At 42.8% G+C, this 26,983-nt stretch overlaps 1 protein-coding gene across 1 annotated transcript; it reads left to right on the top strand.

Annotated features, from left to right (window-relative positions):
* Positions 1–1,475: 1,475 nt before the first annotated feature.
* AMER3 (APC membrane recruitment protein 3) lies at positions 1,476–25,342 on the top strand. The gene is made up of 3 exons (XM_077349356.1): positions 1,476–1,613; positions 4,597–7,562; positions 21,785–25,342. The coding sequence occupies exon 2, from the start codon at positions 4,618–4,620 to the stop codon at positions 7,546–7,548; it is 2,931 nt and encodes a 976-aa protein (XP_077205471.1). The 5' UTR covers positions 1,476–1,613; positions 4,597–4,617; the 3' UTR covers positions 7,549–7,562; positions 21,785–25,342.
* Positions 25,343–26,983: the final 1,641 nt, after the last annotated feature.

The following is a 26,983-nucleotide window of genomic DNA, read 5'->3' as shown; positions in this document are numbered from 1 at the left end:
AGATCTAGGAAGCTAAGCAGGATCAATACTTAGATGGGAGATCCCGAAGGAAGACTGCACCTCCACTTAATCATTTCCTTGACAACACTATGGGGTTGCTATAAGTCAGCTTCAACATGACAGCATTTTACTCACACATGCACATACACGCCTTAATATTTATAAGAAAAAACACTGTGAGTGGTTGTCTGGGGATTGCATCTGAGGTGTAATCAATATGTGGGTGTCATCCAACTCACTTTATTCTCTTCAAATGATGTCCTAAACCAGGGGTAGTCAAACTGCGGCCCTCCAAATGCTGGCAGGGGGCTCCTGGGAATTGTAGTCCATGGACATCTGGAGGGCCGCAGTTTGACTACCCCTGTCCTAAACCAACACCTGCAAACAGTAGTGAGCTGGATGGGGGCCAATGAGCTGAAGCTTAACCTGAGATAAGACTGAGATGGTCTTAGTTGATAATAAAGCCAATGCAAGCTTCAGAGTCAACCTGTTTGGCATGGGACTGCACTCTATGAAGTGCTACAAGACCCAGGCATTCAAGTATTGTCAGTAGGTAGTCAGGTAGATGATGATGCCTCAGCAGTAGTTTATTAACCAGGAAAGTCTCTCAAACCTCTGTTCTTGAAATTCCTCCCCTCATGCTGGAACATTTTAATCAGAAATAACTCCTCCACTGATCTAGAAAGAAAAGCTTTTTTGGGATTGTTTAAACTTTTCTTGGCTCACTTGCTCTATAGGCATAGTGGCCAAATGTGCCCTGTTCTCTACTGCTCCCTGTTTTGACTTGTGCATTTGTTCACTGGAGTTTCTGTATATGTTCTGGAAGTAGGGATTGAAACACGGAGTATCCTGCTGATATCCCTTGAGTCTTTACTAACAATCATCAATCTCCATAACATTTGCATATAACAAAGAATGTTCAAAGACAACCAAAACACTGAAACCGAATTCACCAAGCACCCTTTTTGCTCCCCCTATCTTCCCCGTCTTGTCATGTGTGAAATTTCCTCCAAGATCTGCAGAGGAGAAACAAGGAGGCAGTCTTGTTGCTTGACTGTGCTCCCTGCAATCACACCTTCCAAAAGGGACACAGCTTAGTTTCCTTAGTTACCTTGGCTAAAGATGTATGTTAAGAAACCACAGGTTCATGTGACTGTTGTCTTTGAAAACCAGTCATATAATCACATGGAATATGTGCCCGGATGTCTCAAAACCTGTTATTTGCAAAGAACTGCTAGAATCATGGATGCGTTAGCACAGAAACTCAGTAGATGCTGGATTGCCAGCAGGAATCATTTACTAAGCAGATGGCTAGGAGAAACCTCACTATTCCTTAATTGGCTACATGTGGAAAAATGAAGTCTATGTGGGGCATATTATACCTGAAAAGGATTGAAAAGCTAGGGAACGAGGAGGATGTGGAACGGTGGAAGGGGAGAAGGAAGGGAGGAAGGGAGGGAGGGAGGGGGGAGGAGCAAAGCAGCCAAGAGAAGAAATCACACAGTCCCTTAGAGTCTCAATGCATTACAAGGGGCTCTGTGTAAAGACCCTTCACAGTCTCAGTGACAAGAAAATAATATGAAGGATTTCTGCTACTGGGATGGTTAAATATGGTGAGTAGGATCTTTTGTTGCCTAGGCTTGTCACTGTGTTTTGGTGCAAGGGTGTGGTATGGAGTTTTTGATCCCATTCCAATTGTGTATTTTGGACTAATAGCTTCTTGCGGCTTCTTTATCCCATGCTAAATCTGAATGGGCATATTCATTCCTTGCATAAGTGTTGAACAGCAAGATGATGAGGGTGGACAGGGTAAACACTTTGTGGGAAGGCACAGCAGACTCCCAAATGTAGTCAGCAATGAAATGCTGATTCCTATCACATATGTACTGCAAATATTTTTGCTGAGCTCTTTCCTTTCTGCAGGGAAGCAAGTGACTGGGTTGCTCTCTGTGCTGGGTGCCCTGCAGTTCTTCTATTATATATTATGCATAAAAATTCAATCTATAACATCCTTTCAGCCTCAGGCATGGGGGCGAGGGGGTCGGGAGGATGAGCTGTGTAAACTATTAGTGCTGAATTCTGGCATGTACAAAACATTGTTGTGAAGCAAATTAATCCTTTCCACATTCCTGTGTACAATCCTTTCCTAATCATCTACTGCCACAATAGCTGTGCCAGAGTAATTACTGCAACTTCAAATGGCTGATCATGGGAAGGAGGCAAGGAGCTATCCATTGTGCTGATCATCAAGAAATATTACAATGTACCTGCCATGTACAAGAAATATATGGAAATTAATGTTTGATGTATCCATTTCCCCACAAACAAAACCAAAGATGTATAATTAAGAAGGCCTTTTCAATCTATGTAACAACCTTTACTTTAAAAATATTTGCTTTCCCCTTCACTATAAAGATTAAAGATGTATGTACAAATATGACTAATGTCATTAAAAATTGCTTGCCTAAATTTCCAATATATTTCCTGGGTACATTAATCCTAAATATAATGGAGATTGACATTTTTGCCTGCTCATGAGAAAATCCGATTCAAATTAGAATGCTATTCCACCCATGAGAGGCAGGTACTAAACAGAGATGATGAAAGAAGAAAATGATACTTTAAGTAGGTATTTTAAATCTGGGATCCTACATTGCAGGCAATGTGTTTTGTAAACAATCAAATACATTTTCCTTTCCAGTATGACTCCTTCATGCTATTACTAGAGCCCACAATTTAAATAGTAAGAAAATTGATATTTAGTTCATAAAGAATTCTATATAGTGAAAAATGATTTAAATGGGAAATATTTGCAAATATTTATCTAAATCATTCCTCAATAATTTCTTCCAAATGAATATTACAAAATCATTTTCCTATAGTGTTTCTATCATCAGGAATGAACACAAATAGTAAGATGCTCCATCTCCCTATTTAGCAAACTCCAGCAGTTTTAGGAGCTATTTAGTATATTTGGGGATGGGAAGGAAGAGAAGAGGGTGGGTAAACTAAATCTTTACTAAACTGTATGTAATATTTACAGTGGAAACAATGATTAATTTTTTTTAGTAAACTGCTGCTGAAATATGAGATAAGGCTATAGAAAAGGTATATAAAGAAATTATAAATCTTTTCCCCTTAATGTTTACTCTTTTTTTCTTATGGTCATGCATAATAAAATAAGGTTTCAGAAACAAGAGTAGTCAGCCTCCTGAAAGCCACTATCAACATTCCCTCGCACCCTGTAAAATAATAATTTAGTTTAGAGAATTTAATGTAAGCCTATAGCATGCCATGCAAACCATTGCTCAAATAAAGTTTTTTTAAATTCATATATGTATTTATTTAAATATTCCTACTGCACTTTTCTTCCCATAGGGATTGAAACTTGTTTACAGCTCTAACAGTGTGATCCTTTGTGAAGCTACACCCTTCTAAATCCATTGATGTCAAAGAGCTTAGAAGGATGTCACTATATTTAGGATTGCATTGTAAAGAGAATGGTGCAACAGAACCAATAAATCACCAAGGATGGTTTCAAGCAGTCCTGGACCCACCCTATACTGATTATATCATAGTGGAATGGTCTGTGCTTGTTCCTCAATGGTGTGCTGTTATTCAACATGTGTGATGTGTTTCTACAGAGGCAAGTGTTCATACATAGGTGCTGGTAGGCATCCAGAACCTTTCCTGACTCTGCCAGCTCTTAATGAACATCTTTTCACTAGATAAGGGGAAACAGGTGAATATTATTAATAACTAGCAAGGAAGCTAGTCATGTATACAGAAAACAATATTGTGAGAAACAATTATGAATATATCATTCTAAATTGGGAAACATTTACTTTTAGCCTGGAATGCTAGTCAAGGATATTACTGTTTGTAACTGAAAAAGTTTATCTTTAGTCTGGAATGCTAGTAATCTAAGCTAAATATTAAATATTATGAATACCAATTTTACAAACCCAAGCAGAAGCATTTGGATCCTATTCTGGAATCAGTTGACCCTAGAACTGAGCAGAACATCAACTCTAGTTGGAAGTGCAGGAAAGAGATCCTGAAAAAGTTATGCTGGAGTGGTAGGGATTAAGAGACAGATTCTCAATAACTGCAATTGGTAGTAAATTTGAAATCTGAAAAATGCAAAATGAAAACTGAAAGCTTTAATTGACCCCAAATCCCTGTTCAAGCAGTGCCGGGATTTACTGACAGAAAGGCCTAAAATGAAGACCTGATCTAGTTCTGCAGCAATGAAGCATTGAAATTCTAGAACCAGGATTCTTAACATGTGTGGCAAGTGTTCCTGCTTAAAGTAAAACCAGATGCTCACGAACACCTTAAATCCCCCCCAGTTCTCCTAGCCCACGATGAACATTTTTATTGGATCATCAAGCAGTTCCTCCCACATTAGTCACTAGGAACAAAACCAAGATAAGATAGATGCCATAAGCTTAATTCCACAGCTTCTCGTTTTAGTGAGATTTGCTGTGATAAAGTTTGAAAAACCCTGGTTTAGATTTGGTTTTGGCCCAGAATAATTGTCTTCTGTTTTTCTTAAGCAAGTCCTCTCAAATGTGTGCTCTGCTTATTTTGTAGGTCCTGATGTGACACGACACCATGGAATTAAAAAGAGGGAAAACCTTCATCAAATCTAGCATGCATCTGACTCATGACAGGTTGCCATTGGTGGGCTTGAGCCCTAAAGAAAAGGGCAATGTGGGAACAGAGAGAAAGGAAGGGATCAATTCTGAATTTGATATCCAAAAGGCAAGTTTTGCTGCAGATAAAAATGACAGAATATCCAACAGATCCACAAAGACAGGAACTAGTGATAGCAGCCTGTTGCTCCCAGAATCTTTCTACAAACCTGTACGGAAAAGCAAAACCCATGACTGTGCTTTAGGCATGGACAAAGACGAAGACTGTGGCTACAGCATCCGAACCCCAGAGGGGGGCACAGCAGCTCCTGGGAGAAATAAAGGGCGACTCATCAACAGTGCCAGCTTTTCTGGGTTGGGGAACACTCAGCATTTGAGTGGCAAGAAAGAATCTGTTGTCAACTCAAGCCATTTTTTGAGTGGCAGTCACGAAATGATTGATTATAGAAACTTTGTGCCACAGATGCCCTTTGTGCCAGCTGTTGCCAAAAGTCTCCCTCGGAAGAGGATCTCCCTGAAGCGTTCCAAAAAAGGTCTCCGGGAAATATTTCACATTAAAAAAAACAAATCAGAGAGTCTTGCCTTGTTGTCAGAGAAGCAAAAAAGGCTTCCAGTTCCGGGGGGCAAGACAGAATTGGCAGGAAGGTTGACTAAATATTTCTTCAAGGCCGGAGAAAACTTTTCTGCCGACTGTTTGGCCCAAGACTTTTCTGATGGCGAGATGCTGTCAGAGTCCTCCTACGAGCACTCCAGTGCTCTGTGTGAGGATATCGCTTCCTTAAAGAGCTTTGATTCTCTCACTGGATGTGGGGAAATTTTTGCAGATGAGAGCTCTGCTCATATGGAGCTGGAGGTCACCAAAGAAATCACACTGAGGCAGTCTCAGCAGAAAGAGAACCCTGCCACAGGATCATTTCAAGGGGGAGTGGAACAGCTTGCCTCACCAGCACAAAATGAAGCAGCTGACTTTGCAAAACTTTGGGACAACATCAACAAATCCGTGCAGCTGCATCAGAAGATGCTGTTTGACAGGCGGCTACTAAAAATACCCAGTAATGAGTTGGGTAAAGCAACAAGCGAGACGGATACGTCTGTAACTGACCTGCTTTCTTCCCCAGACTCTTCAAAAGAAAGTTCCATAGATACAGGGACACCAAAGAGTGACAACCAGGAGTCTATGTCCACCAGTGATGAAGGATATTATGATTCATTTTCTCCTGGACAAGATGATGAAATTAGGGAAGATCAATCCCCTGGAGCACCAGGTAGATTTCCAAGAGACAGTTATAGTGGGGATGCCCTTTATGAACTCTTCTATGACCCTAATGAAGCCCAAATCAGCCCAGTCCCAGATGATGACCTATGCATGTCGGAAAGCATTTCAGAAAAAGCCATTGAAATACCACTGTCCATTTACAGCTTCCATGTAGGGTCAGAAGAAAACATGGCTTCTCAACCAGCTGTTGACATCATTAATCAGGGGTTTCTTCATAGCACATGGAAAGGCAAAGAATGCTTGCTCAAGCTCTGTGATACAGAGCTCTCTCTGACCATGGGGATTATCAACTGGCTGCGGAAAAACCCAGGACTGGTTTCTCCCCAAGACTCTCCCAAGAGTCCTCAGTTCCAGCAGGAGGACAGTGAGCCAATGCTTTCTAGACCCAGCATGGGCCTGAACGTGAATGAGGCAGTTCTGGGGGAAAATAATTACACTACTGAGGTATCTGCAGCTAACAGTGAAAATGAAGGCCAGTTGTGTTCCACAGACAGAACTGAAAATCAGCAAAGTGATGCTGTTCCATGTACCACACCTCAAGAATATTCCAGGCTCATAACAGAGAGCAATGCATCCTCCATCCTGCAGGGATCGGATGATAGTTGGGATGACTTACTGACAAACTCAACAGAAATGGAGAAGATGTTTCTCTTAGAAGAATGTATAAATCCCAGCACTCAAGTGTTATCCCTAGAAGTACTGAATCCCAATTGCCCAACAGATGATAATACTTCGATACGGGATAACCATGACGCAGAATCATGTTCTTCTTATATGACTGCTGCAACCTCCCCAGATTCTCTAGAGATGGGAGATGAAAATGAAACAAAGGATCAACCCTGGTCTGTTGCATATGATAAGCCAACCAAACCTCTGAATTTCAGCCATTCCCAAAGTCTCATGATGAGTCCGATGCCAAAGGACAGTGATACTGGCATGGGGCAGCTTTTGGAACACTGTGTCACTCAGGTGGCTTCCCTAAACATCAGTTATGAAAATGAGGACTTGGAAGATGAGCCCATTGGGAATGAAGTGAGTGAAAAAGCTGCTGTGAAGGTTCAGTTAAAAAATCAGCTGCCTTTGGAAAATGAATGTATGTGCATTGCTTCAAGCCCCCCAAATCCTCCAATCTATTATCCAAGTCAATATAATGTGAAGACAAACATCAGTGCCAGCCCTCTTAATCAAAAAGAAGACCTAATGGATTTTGGAGATCAGAAAAGCTCAAGTAGCCCAAAAGGTATGGGTCCAGTTGCAAAAAACAAACTAACATTAGAATATGCTCAGCTGAATAATCAAGCCTTGTCTTATATCAAAGACTTCAGGTTTGAACTTAGCACCCTGAACTCAACTGCCATGGCTCACCTTTTCAAACCCACATTTTTACCACTCTTCAGCTCCATTTGCTCAGACACATCTTGTGGCCTTTCACAGCCTCTGAGCAGAAAGACCAGTTCCCTGGAGAAACATTCCCATGATGATGTTACATTGAGGAGCACACCTTTATGTGATTACTCCCAATTCCAATGGAAAGTATTGTCACAGGTGGCCACTCTGTCACTTCCAGGGGATGCTACCAAAGAGAAAGCCATGACTGAGAAGAATCATGAATGACTTGCTGTCATATGGTGAGTCTGAAATTGTACTTTTTAATATGTTTATTTATTAGTTTGTTAGACTCAAGGTGGACTACAAAAGTCATTTACAAACTTGCAATAAATATTTAAACTTGCATCAATACTGCCTTCATAGAATGCTCTCCTGAGAAGTTCCATTCTGACCTTATCAGGTAGGTTATGTCATCAGGTGGGGCCCTCAGTAGAGAATGCTAGGTTCTGGGCAGCAACTCAGCCATTTGGTCTTACCTGTTGGCAAGGCAGTCATTTTCAACAAGCCTTAGCTGACAAAACAGAGCACTTTGGAAAAAAAAAAAGGATTATAGCAACTTCCTTTCTACTAAGTAAAGTATGCAGAACTAAATATATACACACACACATAGACAATGCTGTTTTACTTATTTTGACCTGGTCAAAAAGTCTGAGAGAATGAGTCAAATGTTCTGTGATTTTAGGATCACATGTTTTTTTGAAACCCTATTCCCTGAAAAAGCAAAGTATGGACTTTTCTAGCAAGAATAGGATTAATTCATATCAATGCTCAGAACTGCTTTGCAATGTGCTGAAATGTATCCCTCAACAACAAGCACATTAACAAGCATTCAGAGTCACTTCCTATAGTATTGTTCCCCTGGTGGAGATTAAGCTGAAGACCACTATGTTATTTTATAAGAAGATATAAAAAGCAATGGGAGCATTTTCTAACCACGTGTATACAGATCATGGAATGGATACATGCAGACTCCCTGTTCCATATACCTGCTGCCGAACACACAATTGCCTTTAATGGTATCAAATACACATTTTCCTTCTTGGTGAAAATTGTCTACCTGAAATGACTCCTGTGCAGAGCCAGTTCTCTACCCAAACCACTCTAGTGACTGCTTGGAATGGCCCAGTGAGGAAGGAGTAGGCATGCTGCAAGATTTTGGATCATTCCCAGACATTAGGGCAAGAGGCAGGAGACTAGGCCTCCCTCACCTGCACTGCCACCAGCAGGCTGGTCTAGGTCAGGTTGACCTGGGTGGCAACAACACAGGAGGAAGCAGAAGGTTTGGGACAACAGATATTTGAACCTGTTCTGAACTGGCTTGCCATTAAGGAGGAAGTGATCTTGGTTTGCATGTCTGGTCATTCTGCTAAAATACACCATTTCAGGAAATTGTTGGAAAACAGAACACTACTCTTATGGGTTGATCATAAATACAGAAATTTATGCAACCTTCTAATTTCATTAGAAATGGAAGAAGAGGTTGCTGAGATGGCAGCAACAGTTCCCTGAACCTGATTAGTTCCCTAGTGGCTGCTGACAGTATTTCTCAAGCTGGGGTCTATAGATAGAAAACTGGAAGGTGTGCTTGGCATTTCAATTCTCTTTATATAAAAACACTGTAGGCTGGGGACATAATGGAGGTGGGAGGAAGGCAGAGCATAATCTCACACCTCACAGAGAAATGTGAGGCTGAAAATCTACTCCTACTGAGAGCACAGAAAAAACGCCCTAAGGTGAAGATGAGCTCACTGTTGCTAAATGAAGTACTCAGAAAAGGCATTTATAGTCCTATAAACTAGAGCTTATTTACAGTATAAGTATTAAGTCTGCGGGTTCAGAGATCACAGACACCAAGTCTTCAGAACAGCTCTTTTTATTTAGCAACTCTAGCAACAGACTACAACTACTGAACAGAGAAAAACAGGCAAACTCATGCACTTTTATACCTTTCAGGCAGCCAGCTGCTGCCTCTGATTGGCTCTAAGCAGAGCAATCTGATTGGTCCCTAGGCGGGACAATCTGATTGGCCCTAAGCAGAGCAATCCAACTGGCTGTAGCAGAGCAATCAGGTTCCTTTGATTGGTTAGTTCCTTGGCTGGCTGGAGCCCTCATTTGCATCAGTGGCCAGATGCCCACAGACATAAGAATAAGTATTTAGGTTTTTTCATCACACATACACAAACTCTAGTTCTAACATGGAGTGTGGTAGAACAGGGCTGTGACTGTGTGTGTTGATTATGCACCAGCGGCACCACTCTGGGGTGCCACTGATGCAATGCTGTGGAAATGCATTCTCCACAGCTTTCTGTGTCCCCACGAGGGATACATTTCACCGGGCCATGTGGCTCGCCACTGAAATATGTTCCTCTGGGGGACACAGCCATGGCGGACAGGTTCTGCTGTGCATGGGGGGAGGGGCGCGGCAGTTTTTCTTATTTTGCAGGAAGGTGGGATTGTGTGGGATTTTTTAATCCCCTTCTGGCCTCCATAGGGAGGGGAGGAGTCAGGCCTGGAGGGCTCTTCCTGTCCAAATGGGCCCCTGTCCAGACAGGCCCCATTGGCCCCTGCAGTGTGAAAAGGGAACATAGATTCTCCCATGTTCCCAGAGCATGCGCCAAATGAGAGCCCAATCCACAGCAGGCCCCGGAAGGGGGTGATGTCATAGGGACATGGGGATTAGCCTGTGTACAATTGGCCTGGGAGAGAAAAAAAGAGAAAATATTTTAGATAACTGAAACTGATGTTTAAAAGCTGCATTCCCCCCCACATCTATGTTTCTTCTCCACATGGTACCCATGAAATCCCTCTTCTTCTGAGATCTAGGATTTTACAGCTAAATAACATGAAGGATTGCTGACTAGAAAGAAAATGGAATGTTTTGGGGCCTTTCTCAGCAGCATGATCTGCTGATACTGGTAGCTAAAGCTCTCCTTGTCATGGTGGTAAACTAGTGTCAACAAAGGTAATATAAGTTACTTTCACTCCTGCTGTTTGGGAGAGTCAGATGCTACTTTAAAGCCAGGGAAGGCGATAGGCCCTTGCCTCTGCCAGTATGTTTCGAGTGTCATCTTCCATGTGCCCTAAAAGGAAAAAGAGATGCTAAATTAAACAATTTTATACTTGATTAAACACTGCTCCTTCCGGCTTTGTGACACTGCACTGTTACTTTTTGACTTTCCCCACTCATCTTTGCTGTGTATAACGATATCATAAAATTGACTAAAAGATGCTTTGATTTCAAATAAAATGGACATAAGGTTAGTTTTTCAAAATGCTAGCTGTGCCTGATACTGTGAGATTTGCTGTGCTCCTCTTTCAAAATAAAACGATTGATTTGCCATCTTGTCTGTTATTGCAGGAGCATGTTTCCATGGATACCGACTTAGCAGGCTGGCAGTGGTAGGAAAGACTAAAACAGATCCCGTTAGACTGGTGTACACTGAAGGTATTATGGAAAAGGCAGAGGTCAGGATGTGCTAAAGATGCTATTTCATAACCTCATGAATAGCCTTAATAGTATGGGGGAATATAAGCTTTGTCTAAGAGATGAGGAGACTATGACTATTCAATGGCTTTGAACTGAAATGGAGAAGTGTAGAAGCAGGGTGTCCCCAAAGTACAAATATCCCTTTTCTGTCATTCTGTAATTAAAGTTCAGTATCTTCCTCTTACAAACAGACTGGTCTGTTTACTTTTGTAAGCCTTATACAAAAGAAGGCGGGAGAATCGAGAAATACAAGAGAAACTGAAATAGGCTAGGGAGCAATTTGGATAGCTGATTCTGTAGCTGCAGAAAGGTGTTATAAAGCTGGTTAACATACAGCGAATGTAGAAAGTGAATTATATTATATGCATTCTTTATTTTTGCTATTTATTTTGTCTACCTTTCTCATTGGAACTCAAGAGGGATTACAGCATCTCAAAAATGCAAGTATATGGAAGTATATGGAAATGGAAGTATAAACCAGGGGTAGTCAACCTGTGGACCTCCAGATGTCTATGGTCTACAATTCCCATGAGCCCCTGCCAGTATTTGTTGGAACTGTAGTCCATGGACATCTGGAGGACCACAGGTTGACTACCCCTGGTATAAACCATGTCATTTTACAATAAATGTAAAAACTGAATTACAACAAAAAGAATGAAGTAAGAACAGGATACAAGGAGTGGAAATTTTGGTTGAATCCTAGAGCATCCCATGATGTAGTGTCATCACTTCCAGTCATGCAACTGGATGCAGTTTAGCTCCTCTTATTTTCTCCTACTGTTGTTGAAGTGGTGGTAGGGGAAGACCAATAGCAGGAGATTGTCTATCAAAGCAGGACATGCTGCCAGCCTAAAACTCCAGCATAGAATGATATAGCAGCTGCTGTTTTACCCTGGTGGCAGATTTTGTAGATACGTCCAATGAATTTTGAGAAATAGTATGTGAAGAGGCCCTATGCGACGGTTGCAATCTGAAGAATACTTACTAGTTTCCATTTCATGGGACTGGCTTCCAAGTATACACAGTTAAGATTCCAAATCCTTTAAAAAACAATTTTAATGTGCCCAATGCACTTACTTCTGTTGATCTGCCTTGTCTTTCCCTTCTTTTTCCTGGACTCAGTCCCTTTACTGCACCATCTCTTTGACAGAGATTTTTGGACTGGTTTCATTAGACCAGGTGGATTGGCTGCATCCATGTTGTCATTTTGCCTTTATGAAATATCATATCATTCTAACACCATGACCTCAGGTGCTTGGCAAGCAAGCAGGCGTTAAACCAAGTGACTTTTTGGCATTCTTCTCACACAAATCCATCAGGGAACTCAGCCTGAAGTGGTCACTTGAGTACTTCATCCGGTCTTGAGCCAAAATGGAAATGCAGATCTTATCATATTACTTCCAGACATTTTAGATTATGTCTTGAGAATGTTATATAAAATATTAGAGGTAAAAAGTCCACAATACAAGTTGCACCTGAAATGGATTAGACTTTCCAAAGTGAAAAAAGAAGACCCCAGGAAAAGAAAACAAAGAATGTGCTACAAATTCAGCTAGAATAGCACTAGCTTTTTCTTCTAGTAATGTGCAGGCAAAATACTATTATTGGGCCTTACTCAGTTTCTGTGGTGATCAACCCCCCAACTTTTAATAAATACAATCTTGGAGGAAAAAACTTTTAATTCATATTGGTGCTTACATAACTTGGTGCACAACCATTTCTAAATCCTGTTGATCTCAGTGGGGAATTGAGTGACTCCAATTGAACTCAACGGGGCCACAGAATTCTTTATTTAATTCATTGATGATACTCCAACTTTCAACACTAACGTGCATCCAAAGTGCCTTACAGCATTCTCTTCTCCTCCATTTTTTGTTACAACAATCCTGTGAGGTAGGCTAGGCTGAGAAAGTGTGACTCTCCCAAGCAAGTGTCCATGACACAAATAGGGATTTGAACCTGCCAGAGGATGTCGTAATGGCTACAGATCAATTCCCTCTGGCTAGCAGGTTGGGGGGGGGGTGGAATTTCCCACCCCCAACATGGAAGAACACCAGAAAGTAATGTGATATGCCTATGTGACCCAGAAGTGGCATAGGCACATCAGGGATATTGGGGGGTGATGCAACTTTTGGGGGGGGGCAAAACTCTAGGTGAGAAGCAAATTCTACCATATGGTTTTTGCCCCAAAGTTAGAGCATCATCCCTGATGTGCATTCATCATTTCTGGGTCAAGTAGGCAGTTGCATTTATTCCTGGCATTCTTCCCAGTTCCTGGTAAGTGCACTCCCCATCCCCGCACAGCAGCTCTGAGGGAGTCCTTGGCAACCCTAGACCACCCCACTTATTTCCCCTCCCAGACAGAAATGTCCATTCATTCCTGTTCTTTGCTTCTTGGCATTCAACCAATTTTTAATCCGTCAGAGAACCTTTCCTCTTACCCCATGACTGCAAAGTTTTCTCAGGAGTCTCTGGTGAGGTATCTTGTCAAAAGCCTTTTGCCACTCACAATTCCCCACTGCCCAACAGAAGTAGATATTCCATTTGGTACTTTGAGCCTCAAACTGGATCAGCTGCATCTCACAGGTGCTTAGTGAAAGGACTTCCCTTTTTTCAGTATTTTTTTGTTGATTGTGGAAATTGAATCAGTTCCATTTATCGTGTCCCTCTTTCTACAAATCCTTTTCTGTTTCCTTTCCTTTGCCTTCTGCTCTTTTTTCAGTTCTTCCATAATCACTTCCTTTGTGTGTTGTTGATCCTTGTTAGTTTGGGGAGGGCATTTGTTCCCTCCACATCCTTGTGAGCAATAATTTGGCAGTTCAACTTCTATTTGCTGTAGTTTCACTTCCCCTCCTTGCTTTCCTTGGTCCTCATCCTGATTCTCAGGGTAACATCATCGGTTCCATTCTCCACTGGTCCGTGATGCTTATCTTTTATGACATTTTCTTCTCTTTGTAGGTTTGTGCTGTGGAGCCATAGATTATCTGCTCCCTGCCCCCCCCCCCCATGTAGGTATTTAGCTAGTATAATAGGGAGTGGAATTTCTTTTTATATAGTCATTGATTTCTCTTATCCTCTTTAAAAAGAGGAATTTCTCTGTAATTTCTCTTTGGAGATTTCCATTCTACCCCCATTTTGTAGATTCAGCTCTTAACAGTGTTCTTTTTTATGTTTCACACTACAGGGTGATGCTCTAGCAGGAGGAAAAGAAGGTTTTTGAAAACATTACCTGACTTTGGGCATGTGCAGAATACATTCTGAAATTTTGCAGTCTCCTTTTTGGATACTTGTCTCTTTGAATTTTTTTAATGAAAAATGAACTAATTAAAATGGACTCCAGATTCTTAAAAAAGAAGAAAAACAACAGAATATTGTATTTCAGGAAGAAATCAGATAAGAAAGTTAAGAGAATTTTTCTTAACAACAATAACATTAATACCACCCTGGTATTGTCTATGTGTAAAAAGGTAAAGGTATCCCCTGTGCAAGCACCGAGTCATGTCTGACCCTTGGGGTGATGCCCTCTAGCGCAGGGGTCCCCAACCCCCGGTCCGCAGCCCGGTACCGGGCCGCAAAGGCCATCATACAGGCCGCCAGTGGCCGCGCCTGCCTCCCCCCCTGCAGCGAGAGGGGGAGAAGAGGCCGGCACGGCAGCCAGCGCGGCAGCTGACGCGCCAGCGATGCTAACGTGCATGCGCGGAACTGCCGCGCATGCGCGTTTGCGCCCCCTGGTGGCCAAAACGCGCATGCACGGCAGTTCTGCACGTGCGCGTTTTTGAGCAACTGCGGCAGCTGGGCCGCTGGCTCTCCCCCACCCCCGGAGGCGGTCCCCGACCAGATGAAGGTTGGGGACCTCTGCTCTAGTGTTTTCACGGCAGACTCAATACAGGGTGGCCTTGCTAGTGCCTTCCACAGTCATTACCATTTTACCCCCCAACAAGCTGGGTACTCATTTACCGACCTTGGAAGGATGGAAGGATGAGTCAATCTTCAGCCGGCTGCTGGGATTGAACTCCCAGCCTCAGGGGCAGAGCTTCAGACTGCATTTCTGCTGCTTACCACTCTGGCCACAGAAGGCTCTGTCTATGTGTAGAGTATCTTAATAGTCTTTCTTCCTCTCCTCTTGAATATACTCAACTGCCTGATGCTGAGCTAGGCCATTGGTCCATCTAGCTTTCTACCAATGCTTTGACTGGTGTTGACTTTCTAGTGTCTCAGTCAAGTGCAAGGTCTTTCCCCATGCTTGCTACTCAAGATCATTTAACTGCAGATGCCTGCGACTGAACTGGGACTGTCTGTATGCAAAGCAGGTGCATCATCCACTGACTTAGGTCTGCTTCCAGTTCTCTTTCAAAGTACATATTGATTTTATTTCTGATCTTTCTATCAATCCTCTATCTTCTCATTTCCTGCACATCTTTCATTCATTCTATCATACCTTGACTGCTGTACTCATTCAACTGGTAATAATACAATGATATTCGATTATATTATTATCATATTTTTGCTTGTTTACAAATATTGTAATATTAAGTAATTACAAATGTGAAAAATTGACATCTTGAATAGGAGCCAATGAGTTCTTTTAAAGGATGGAGACCTCCTTGTTCCTAGACTTCTTTATCTGTTTCCTTTCTTGACATTCCTTTATATAGTCCACCTCTGGTATGAATCCAGTTACTCTTCCCATCTTATAATTAACTGAAACACCCCCCTCCCCAATTCTTGCCTCCACTCTTGACCACTGAGCTAAGTTATTCTGAAGTGGAGTGTTGAGAGAAGCCCATTAGTTAAATAATTTAAATGAACCGGGAATTCAAAGGATGTATTCTCAGAGGAAACTGCTCACTGTCTCGGCATGATTTGATATTTCCCTCCAGACTAAAAAGAAAAAATAACACCAATTTTGGAAAACACCTCCTTACAAATATCTTCAACTACAGATATACCTCTGCAGCAAGTGTGGTCAACACTCACACATATGACATGCATTTTGGCTATAACTTTATTTACTGCAAGATATTTATAGCTTGTTTTTTTTAAAGTTAAAACATACACAAGGCAACTTGTAACAGATCAAAAACATAATACAATGGCAACAAAAATTAAGCTAACAAACTAACAAAATGAAACTGCATCAGCAGGTGTAAAAAATGGAACATTCTGAAAGCCAAATGTTATAAAACAACAACAGGCACATGGACCTTGATGATACTCTTTTTGCCTATCATGCTGACCATCAGGGGTTCAATTCAAAAGGGGAAGCCTGAAAATAGCTACCACATCTGAGGCTACTGCTTTGCAATATTGATCATGCATGTTATTTTAATTTTGTCACAATAGTAGCTCTGATTTCCATGCATCCTTTGGCTCTGCTTTCTAGCTATATCTGTCCTCTTTCCATCCAAGCTGCCTTGGTCCATCACTGAGGTGGGATTATTCAGCTGCACTCATCAAGCTGTCAGTCATTCTTGATGCAGAACCAGTGATATCCTCCAAGGAGGCTGCTAATCATGTCTCTGAACTAGTCATTGGTCTGGTCTTCCCTCCCGCCGTTCAGGATGGGCACTCACACCGGTGACTAGCATAGAAGCAAGCAGATGGGTTAGGATGAGTCAAAGGAGACCAGAGGATAAAATGTTTTGGATGTACAATTGAAGTTATTTCTCAGCTTTTAAAAATTTGCAAGATCTGTTTCTGTCTTGTAGTTAGTGCCAGCCTCATCCCTTCACAACACTGCTGCTTTGGGTCACTGAGGGAAAACAGGTCTATCCACACACTCCTTCCCTCAGTTATCTTCCCTCTGTCACCTGCGCCTTGGCTGAGAGACTTGGTCTCTTTTCAGTTCTTCAGCTCAGGCCTCAGTTTTCTTCTTTTTCTGCTGTTCTGTTCTCTGTCAAGTGTGCTCATTTATCTACACTCTTGCCTCCTTCAGACAGCCTTTTCAATCCGTTTTAGTAGCAGATTGCTAATGGTTTTTATATGTCAGTTTGGGCCATTTTAGCAACTGGCTGTGAATGGATTTTATTAACTTGTTCACACAAAGATGCTTGCACCCCATTGGCTACATGCGGCTGTTTAAAATGTCTGTTTGTTGAGTTATTTGTTGAGAAAATCATGTTCTCCTATGGTGCCCTATTTCTGTCACCTGGCTCTTCAACTCCAGCAGCTGCTACTTTCTTCTCCTTTCTGTTCAAGAGGTGTCCTGTTTTCATTCCTCCCCCCCCCAGCAATTATAAAATGGATTTGGTATAATTCCATCCCCCCTCCTTAGACCCAGCCACTTCCAAATGCTTTGCTGAATGCTGACAAAGGAGGTTTCTTGTTTAACTCTTTTTCCACTGTGCTAGTTTTCAGCATGCAAGGAATTAGGTTTCTTTATGAAGTGGGGAATATTCAAAGAGGGAATCTACTTACCTGCATTTGCAAAATGGTACCATCAGAAAGAGGGCCATACTATCTTCTTCTGTACATGTGAAGGGAGGTCTTAGTTCCACTTGCTCTCATGCTTCTGTCATATTCTAATTTGAGTTCATTATCTCCCCCCCCCCCACCTTTATGGAAACTGTCAGTATTCCATAGCAATCTTGCTGTCCCAGTCTGCTCTCCTGACACATTGTCTTGAGCTGGATTGTAGTGCAAGTGTATTATACACATAGCAGTGCAAATGTTGGCACTGTAGCAGTGCCTGGATCAATCTGCTTCTTTGCTAGGGCAGATTCAGTAGCTTTTGGTACTGGGCATATTTAGTCATTCCCATTCTTGTTCACAGAATATTAAAGGAACTAGGAAATAAGCCCGCTGCAGGCTTAATGCAGCGGGTGCTAGCGGGGCTGGGGAGGCGTGCTGTGGCTGGGGCGGCTCAGGCTGGGCGGCGCAGTCCGGCGGTGCGGGCTCCCTTGTGTAGCTGGAGGCTGGGTGTGGCCAGCTGGGTCGGTGGTGAGGTGGTTGGTGTCGGCAGTGGAGGGTGGGAAGGTGGGCGGGCTGGACGGTCGTGGGGCAGGGTCCGGCGCCAGAGCCGCTGGTGCAGCAGTGGGCGGTGGCTGGTGCGGCGGGTGAGGTGGCAGCACGCTGGCGTTGGTGCGGTGGAGGGCCAGGCGTCGCGGAGGCCGTGGGCAGGCCGCAGCAGCTTGCGGCGGCAGGGCGCATCGGGAGGCAGCTGCCGTCCGGGCCGCATTGGAGCGACGGAATGGCGGCGAGTGGCGGCAGGTAGGGAAGCTGGAAGGGGGCGGCTCGCGATTGGTCCCTTGTCGGCGGACTGACACTCGGAGGGCCCAATCAGCAGGTGCTTTGCACCTGGCGATTGGGCCCTCCGAGTGTCAGTCCAGAGGAAGGGGCCAATGGGCACCCTTCCTCATCACGGACAGGGCCCACCCTCGGAGTCCTTAACCGATTATTTAATCCGCTCTGCTAGGAGCGGGTTAAAGATAATGACAAGGAATGTATAGCTGCAGCTTTCAATGTATTCAGCAGTTGATGGGAAAATTAAAAAAAAATCAGCCTCTGCTTCAATAATTCAAGTATGCCACAGTTATAGCACTGAATCAGCATCTCCCCAAGCCTGATTCTTGGCTCATGCATTTTTAATTTATAGGGATGTGCCTGTTCCTCACAATGGAGGGGAATATTTACTTAGCATTGTCTAAGCAAAACATTGATTGGGCATTTTCCTCTTTGCTTCTTTACTTATTTGCTCTTAAAGTCAGTTCCTTTATCCTTTATCCAGCAGCTCCACACAGGTATGTATGTACACAGGACTGCCACATTCATAAGGGGCCTCCACTCCACATTCTGTGGTGTCCATGGATATTAAAGAGTTGAGAAAGGTACACACAAAGGCAACCAAGAGGTGGGAGTACCTGCTCTACAAGGAAAGGTTAAAGCACATTTGGCTTTTAAGTACAGAACACAGATCAGGATGGCGGTTATAGATATACAATTATGGATGTCTTGGGGAAAGTGAATACAGAATATTTTCCCTGTCCTTCTTCACACAAGACTAGAATGCAGGTTTATACAATGAGAATGATGGGAAGGATATGCAAGTCATGGAAAAGAAGGGACTACATCTTACAATGTGCAACTCACATACTGCAATTACTGCCACAGAATGTTATGGTGACCACTGACTTTGAAAAGAGATAAGAAAACTTCAGGAATGATAGGTCTATCAGGGACTATTGGTCATGAAGCAAAATGGAGTCTCTGTAGTCAGAGGCACTGAATGTGAGATGTAGAAGGAAAACAGGGGAAGTCTTAGTGCTTTATTTGCATCTTCCTAAGAACATCTGTCTGGCCCTGGTTGGAAACAGGATGGTGAAGGACATGGATCTTTGATCTGATCATCCTTCAGCCATGTAAGTCTGAACATAAGTCTGAGATAAGCTGGGACTCAAGAATGGGGACCCAGAATGACTGGAGGTGTGGGCCCCCTCGCATCCTCATCCCAGAGCTGATTGCTCCCAGCTGCTGCCTGAATAAAGCTGCTGCCTGCAATCCCAGATCCTCTGGATTCATGGTGGTGGCAGCTGCAATGGCAAGGGATGGCAATCTGTTGGAGGGTTGTGGGGCCTTACTACCTCCAGCTGATAGCATTCCAAAGAGCAGGACATTGACCTCCAATCGCACTGCAGCTTTTGGGAGGGGCCCCACTGTCCTGTGCAATCAGCTGTAAGGTGGTGGGATTCCCCTCTCTTACATGGATCGTGCTATCTGAGTCTCAGGTAAGCCCAATCAACTGTATTTTATTTATTTGTTTGTTTGTTTGGATTTTTATACTGCCCATTCATTACAGCTCTGGGTGGTTTACATGGAACATTATGTAATTTTACATGGAACATTATAATAATTTAATCTATAACATGCCGGTTTCAATACAAAATCATAACAACCAAGTAACAATTTACAACACAACATAAATAACAACAACACTGGGGAGATCAAATTTGTTCAGTCATAGAAGAGCGTCTGCAGGGGGGCCCAGCAGATGTTCTCAGTCGGTCGGCCTCAAGCAAATGCCTGGTGGAGGAGCTCCCTTTTGCAGGCTCTGTGGAACTGTGGAAGTTCAGGCAGTAGGGTTGTAGATGTTCCAAGTTGTGGTGGCAGTGACTTCAACAGAGCTGCAGATAGGGCATCTGGCTGCAGAGTGGCTGTTTTCCCAGTGTAGAGCCTGGGGCAGTTGCCCCAGCTGACCTGCTCTTGAAATTCTGAGAATTGAAGTAGCTGGAAAGAAGTTACGTGAAATTCTTTAAAAATTACATACAATTATTATCTAAAGCTGCAGGCCCCTGTACACTTGCCCATGAATAAGTCTCATTAAATTCAATTGGACTTATTTTGGAGGAGACATGTATACCCTTTGGAAATGGAGGTTGTCAGCATCCTTAAATGGGACACCTCCAAAGAAGCAGCTGGTGGTTTAGTACTTCTGTGCTAACAATGAAGAATTACTGTTTGTCACAGGGTCAAGCCACAGCATTGGGGACAAAAGCTACAATGATACAAAGTTCATTCATATTCACGGACAGAAATAGTTTCACATTAACTTTTAACAGCTTCTTGGGAATTGTATATTTTTGGGATGTGGTTATGAGCACTCTCATCCTTTGTGGATGAGAGACCTGGGACTTTTGGACTGGTGGACAGGCTTAGCTATGAAGCTGTCAAAATGGTTAGGAGGCTTCCACCACAGACAGGAAACTGCCATTTGCAAAGAGAAGGGTGGTTGTGTTCATTGACTGTGAGCCTTGAAGCACTTGCTGATGGAGATCTTATTTATCCAAGTGATTCATGAAAGTTCAGAACTTCCATGTCTGAAGTGCCAGAACACCAAGCATGACAGCAATAAAGTCCTACAAATGATGGGGGTGGGGAAATAACATATATAGTTTTATTAATTTACTTCTGCTTGGCAAGGCCATTCTGTTCTGAAGATATTAATGTTTGTAGCCGGAAAGGGCAGGAAGAGATGGAGATGGCACAAAGGCAAGCTTTTGGCCACAAGAGGGCAGGGTATCACAAACCATATTTTTGAACCTTTAGAATTGCTTGTTAACAAAGTCATAGACAAGGCAAAAAAGGAGAGTAGCCCAAATTCCTGTCAAAGAGGCTGAGGTAAAAGGGAGGAAAGAAAGCCCCCACCCCAATGATTTCATGATACATTTTAGAAACCAAGTCAATGTGAAAAGGCAGATCAATCCGCACATCAAAAGTAGTGTTAGAATCAGACAGTACTGCTAACCATGTGAGACGGCGTGGTAGATGTGAGGCTATATGTTTTAGAGCATGCGGGCTGGAGGGAAGAATTTGATAGGGCACTGCAGGGCAAGCTTGTGGCCCGGGAAGCTTCTTACTGCGGGAGGGGGGGGAGAGGGAATCAGGGCCGCTCATGCGCACACGCGCCACATGCGGCCGAAATTGCGCATGCGCAGCACTTTTGCGCATGCGCGATTTTGGCTGCGTATGTGCGCATGTGCGCATGCGTGGCCTGGCTGCGCATGCACGTGTGGGCGGGGCAGTTGCCCTGCTGGTCCCCAGCCTAAAAAAGGTTGGGGACCACTGAGTTAAAAGTTGTTAAAATTAAATTGCTACATTTTGAAGAAGAAGAAGAAGAGTTGGTTCTTATATGTCACTTTTCCTACCTGAAGGAGTCTCAAAGAGGCTTACAGTCACCTTCCCTTTCCTCTCCCCACAACAGATACCCTGTGAGGCGGATGAGGCTGAGAGAACCCTGATATCACTGCTAGGTTAGAAAAGCTTTCTCAGTGCTGTGGCGAGCCCTAGGTCACCCAGATGGCTGCATGTGGAGGAGCGCAGAATTAAACCTGGCTCGCCAGATTAGAAGTCTGCACTCCTAACCACTACACAAAACTGGCTCTCACCATATTGGATATTGCATTGCACTGTTTAAATTTACTATGCATTGTTGATAGACTCACTGTATGAGCAAACTACAACATGATTCTTCTGTTTCAGGTGCAACACTAGAGAAACCTGTCCCTAAGACTCTCCCCGCCAGGGCCATTTCTCTTAGTGTTACAATGAAGTAAGGTTGGTGCCGTCAATGACAGAGACCACAAGAAGATACAGTTATGGATCATCACGCTCCTAATCTCTGGCTGGGAAAAAGAAGTGGATTTAAGGAACTCAATACTGGTAGCTCTTCTCATTCTGTCACTTGGCCAATTGGGCACAGATGTGCAATACTTTGTTTCTGAACTCCATCGTATAACAATGACCTGCATGCCATAAATTCATTCATGTTGAGGCGGATGAAAGCACTTGTTTTATTTTAGAATACAGATATATGCCAAAAATGAAAAAAATGTTCTCCTGGTTAGTTTGAGGGATTTCAGCTCTTCTGAACAATTGCCATATTGCACCATTCTATTGAAAGTCAATGCCCCTTCTGTCCAGCTAGTGGAAACCTATGTGGGAGGAGGGTTCAGTGTTACCCTAGCTACATAAGGTGCCCATCATGCAAATGGTTGAGATATACCTGTTTTCCCTGAGCTGCAAGCCCCACCCAAAAGCAGGGACTAGCCAAGACACCCCCAGAAGTTAGGCTTGTATACCTGTTGCTTTAGCTCATGGTCTGCTCACCAGGCATGAAGTAGGGAGCAAATCACTCAGTGGACAGTTCAGATGTGTCGGAATGAATTTGAATGTGTTCATCTGCATGATTATGACTGTTGTCACAAAGAACTAGATGTCTGGCTATTGATGCCCCTGTTGCCACCTGTCTACTGATGCTGCCTCCTCTTATTGTTAAAAGAGCACTTCTTAAAATGATAATCTGTTTGAGATTTTTAACTGTTTGTTTCTGAGCCTTCAGTGTCTGCCCATCTACCAGTTAATCTTGGAATCAGTTCTTCCCACATAGGTACCACTGCCTGTGCAGGCTAAAAGGCAGGCATTGCCATCTAGCCTGTGCTGCTCATGTGAAGGTTGTGGCTTACTTCCCATGTGTAAAGATGGGATGAAGTGCAAGCATAATTCATATTTCTTATTCCAAAGACAAAGAGAAAGGGTTTAAAATACATATTTGATTCAATATGATGGGAACAATCATGATGGATCTAAAATCTCAACAACCTTTTATTTTTTCTAGACAAAATAAAAATTCAAAAACAATCCTACAAAGCTAAACTTAACTTTCAGTATTAATAGTGCAGTCCTAAAGAGAGTTATACCTTCTAAATCCATTGAAGTCAATAGGTTTAGAAGGATGTAAATCTGATTAGGATTGTACTGGTAATGGTCTGTGGCTCAATTCCAATGGAAGTCAAGCCAAAAAGAACAGATTTCTGACACGTTCTCTGGAATTCCAGTGTATATGCTGTCATTAGCAGTCTTCCTTGAGAATTGCAAAGTATCCCTCTCTCCACAAAAGAATTCTGTTGTGGCTGTGAGCACGGAGAAGGATTTGTACCTCTCACACTTACAGCCTGTTGATTAATCAAGTTAAGTGCATTTAAATGGCTAAATTGGTAACCCCTCCCCTCATCCATTTATGTGGGATTTAAAATAAACAACAAGCTGTGCCTAATATTAACTTGTACTTCTATTCATGGTGATAAGGAGATATACTTGTAAATCTCATGACACTTGGAGAGAAGGGCTCCTCTGCATGAAATCCTGACACAGAGACAAAGGAGGAGGTGTGATGAATATGTCTATCGGTGTTGATGTATGGTATACTAATGAGCCCAAGCCAACAGGGCCAACTATCAACCCACTCCACAGAGATATTTTTGGTAACTGTGGGCTCAGTACTTTGCTAAAGGAAATAGCAACAACAGATGGTGGAAAGTGCAGGAGATGATGCAGTGATACAGGTGGTATGAAAGAGCCCCTTTTTGTTGGTCAAGTCACAGCTGACTTAAGGTGACCTTGAAAGGTTTTCAAGGCAAGAGCCGTTCAGAGGTGGTTTGCCATTGTCTGCTTCCACATCATGATGCCAGTATTCCTTGGAAGTTTCCCTTCCAAATACTAGCCAGGGCTGACCCTGTTTAGCTTTGTTCTGAGATCTGATGGGACCAGCCTAGGCTGGGTCAGGGTGAAAAAGCCCTAGTCTCAGCTGTTTTCACTTCCTTATGAGGAAGTGTGTATAGCCCTGACTATCCTGTTCTTCTCATCTCTTAGAAATTAAACAGGGTCAGCTCTAGTGAATATTTGGATAGAAAACCACCAAGGAAGAGCAGGATTGATATGCAAAGGGCCTCAAAATGTATCTTGCCTTGAAAACACTACCGAGTTGGACAAGTCAGTGGCAGAAAAAAAGAGCTGATGAAAACACATAATCATATATGTACGTGAGACGAGGAATTGAGGCTTTTGAATGGTGAACTTAAAAGGCTTTTTCAAGAATGCTGTACTTGTATTTTGTGCATGACCATGGATTTGTCAAATCCACAACAGGGGAATGATTGTGAAGCCTTGATTGTGAAATCCCAAGCCCACTGTCCCCATTTGGATCCATAATAAACCTAAAGCAAGGAATGTGTATTACAGTTTGCATTAATCATCTATCTGATTGTATTCATAAATGTATGATAAAAGGGAAAAGAGATGTTTCATATGTTCATGTCTTGGGACTGAACAGACCACTTAATCTTTAGTATCTCATGTTTAGTGTACTAACAAAGCAGTTAAATAAATGGCTCATTAAGATACATTGATGTATAGAGATGACAGATCAATTAGTTATATCGTTTTACAAGTTTTGCTTGCAAGCCTGTCCCACCTAGATCCTTAGCCACTGTGACACACCACAGCTCTCTCTTATCCAATAATCAGAAGACTAGAAATTTTTTTAAAAAACTGAGGCTCTTTTGTCCTTTACATCTAGCAAACTAATTTCTTGGGTAAGCTTACCTCAAATACCTCTTAAATTAAAAAAAAAACTGCAACAAATATGAAATTGACTACAACAAAGAAAATGTCAAGATAAAATTGAAGGCTGGAGGAGGAAGAACAGCTTTTAAAAATATGTCCCTGATTGGAGCGCTTGCAGGTCTGATGTCTATCTTCCTTTAAAAAAAGTAATAACAGTAGAATTATTCACAGTAAATGAACTTAAATTCTGACGGTATGATTGACACTGCAGATGTGGTTCCTTCTCCCCTTAGCTGCATGGACCAGCACGTTTTTATATGTATGATATACATCTTGTTCTTTCATTTTCATGGTTTCTTCTCCTGTTAAGCCTTTTCAGTATGGGAACTTCTTATGATTGTACTCTGAATTCTTTCTCTGTATTAAAAACTTACCATAAGTGCTGTACAAATGAACAAATGCTCTTAGCTTTGCCTTGATTTTAGGTAACTTAAATATAAATAAATCAGAAAGGCCTGCATAGCACTGGAACCATACCCAAGCAATCCATATGCATTTGTGTGTGTATATGGTTTGCTTGCCAGAATGTTTTGAATGTTCCTCCATGAACAAATTGATGTTTTAATGATTTGAACTGTGTTTTGAATGTGGTTTTCTATCATGTTGTTTCTAACAAGTAAATTGATGTTTTATTTGCTTGGTGTATCTGTGTTCATTTCCTCAGACTTTAGGGTGACCAAGTCTACTGCTGTGGCAGGAGACCTCCTACCAGCAACCATCTCTTCCCGTTGGGAGACAAGTAAACAAAAAATGTCCATGATGTCACTTCTATGGAAAATAGTTCCTAGCATCAAGGGGTCAGAGAGGCTATCAGCCCAAATCACAATGACCAGAGAAGGCTCTGAGTGTCAGAGAGGCTCCTTCATGGGATTCCCCAAGACTCTCTCATCATCATCATTATCCATTGAATCCTTAAACCAATTGTCTCCATCCTTAGCCAAAACTGCTCCTGATTGGAGCATCCAACTGAGGAGTTTGAGGTCTTTCATGTTACCTGCTGGAAGAATGAAGACTTTAAAAAATGTCTGTAATAAATTGCAATTATCTGGCTTTAGTATGTAATCAAAGAATTCAGGGAATGGACGAACTGAGGACCCTTTGTATGAACTTTTAAAACCTCTAGTATCTAAACTGGCTTTACTGTTGTATCTAATTGGTGGTTAAAGGAGGGGGGGGGAGAAACTATGTTTTTAAATCTCCAGAAATGTTTCATCTGGAAAGGCCTAGAAGAATTTTCCTAGGAAAGACTTTCTGACCATTTCCCTTCCTTTTTAATCAGAGCTTGTTACTATAGATCCTATGTTTGATGGGAGATCCTCCATTCCTGAACTTGAGCTTGACATGGGTGGTGAGAAAAAGGGGCATCTTTTCTTTGACTAGCTCTCAAGTGCTCCTGGCACTAGCTGGCATACTTAAGGTGAGATTAGCCACAGCAACTGCTTGATTAGGTATTCCTAGGCATGGAAAGGTCAACGTGAATTCTGGCTGCGTATACATGAGGTAGGGGAAGGCCCAGGCTGAACTAAAGGCATGCATCCTCCAATCTTTAGGGAGGGAGCTGAAAAAAAGGAAGAAAAGCCTGAGTGGCTGTCCTACAGGAATTTTCCAGACGGCCAAACCCACTGGGAAAGGCCTCAGACAGGTTTGAGGGAATGGAAACTACTCTACTGTGCTGCCACTCCTACTTGGATCAGCCCCTTGTTCATTTTGGAGGTCATTAACCCCTCTGCCTCTATGTATCTCGGTGAAGGGGAGATGTCTCACCTTCAGCTCCATTCCTCTTGCTCCCTGCAGATGCAGAAGCCTTCAGGTCTATGGGGCAGGCTACCTGCTGCAATTTCCTCGTGGCTGTTTGGATCCAGTAGAGCTTCTAGCACAGTTGTGGGCTGGCTGCAGAATTACCCAAAGCCTCAGGTCTGCCAGGACTGATAGCATCCCATGCCACTACAGATGCATCTGTCTTTGGCTAGTTTCTGATGCCCAAAGCCTCAGGTGGGAGAGGCCTGTCTCAATTGCGCCCCCATTCTTTCTAAGACCAGCAATGGGGCCCTCCCTCAAAGCCTTTCCATCTTCCATACCAACAAGGTAAGAGACTCCAAGAAAGAGGGTCTAGGCTTGGATGCAGTAGATCCCTGTCAAACTATTCCTGTGCAGTCAGCAACCATCTGTAGAACAACCTGAAGCTTCGGGTCTGTAAACATTGATGGTGACTTGGGCCATTGAAGACGAATCTGCCATTGGCCAGGCTCTGATGCCTGGAAACTCAGGTGTAAGAGG

Source organism: Paroedura picta, chromosome 8 (genome assembly GCF_049243985.1).
Source record: "Paroedura picta isolate Pp20150507F chromosome 8, Ppicta_v3.0, whole genome shotgun sequence".
Lineage (NCBI taxonomy): Eukaryota > Metazoa > Chordata > Lepidosauria > Squamata > Gekkonidae > Paroedura > Paroedura picta.
Note: the sequence above shows the minus strand (reverse complement) of the source record. Positions and strands in the feature narration are given on the sequence as shown.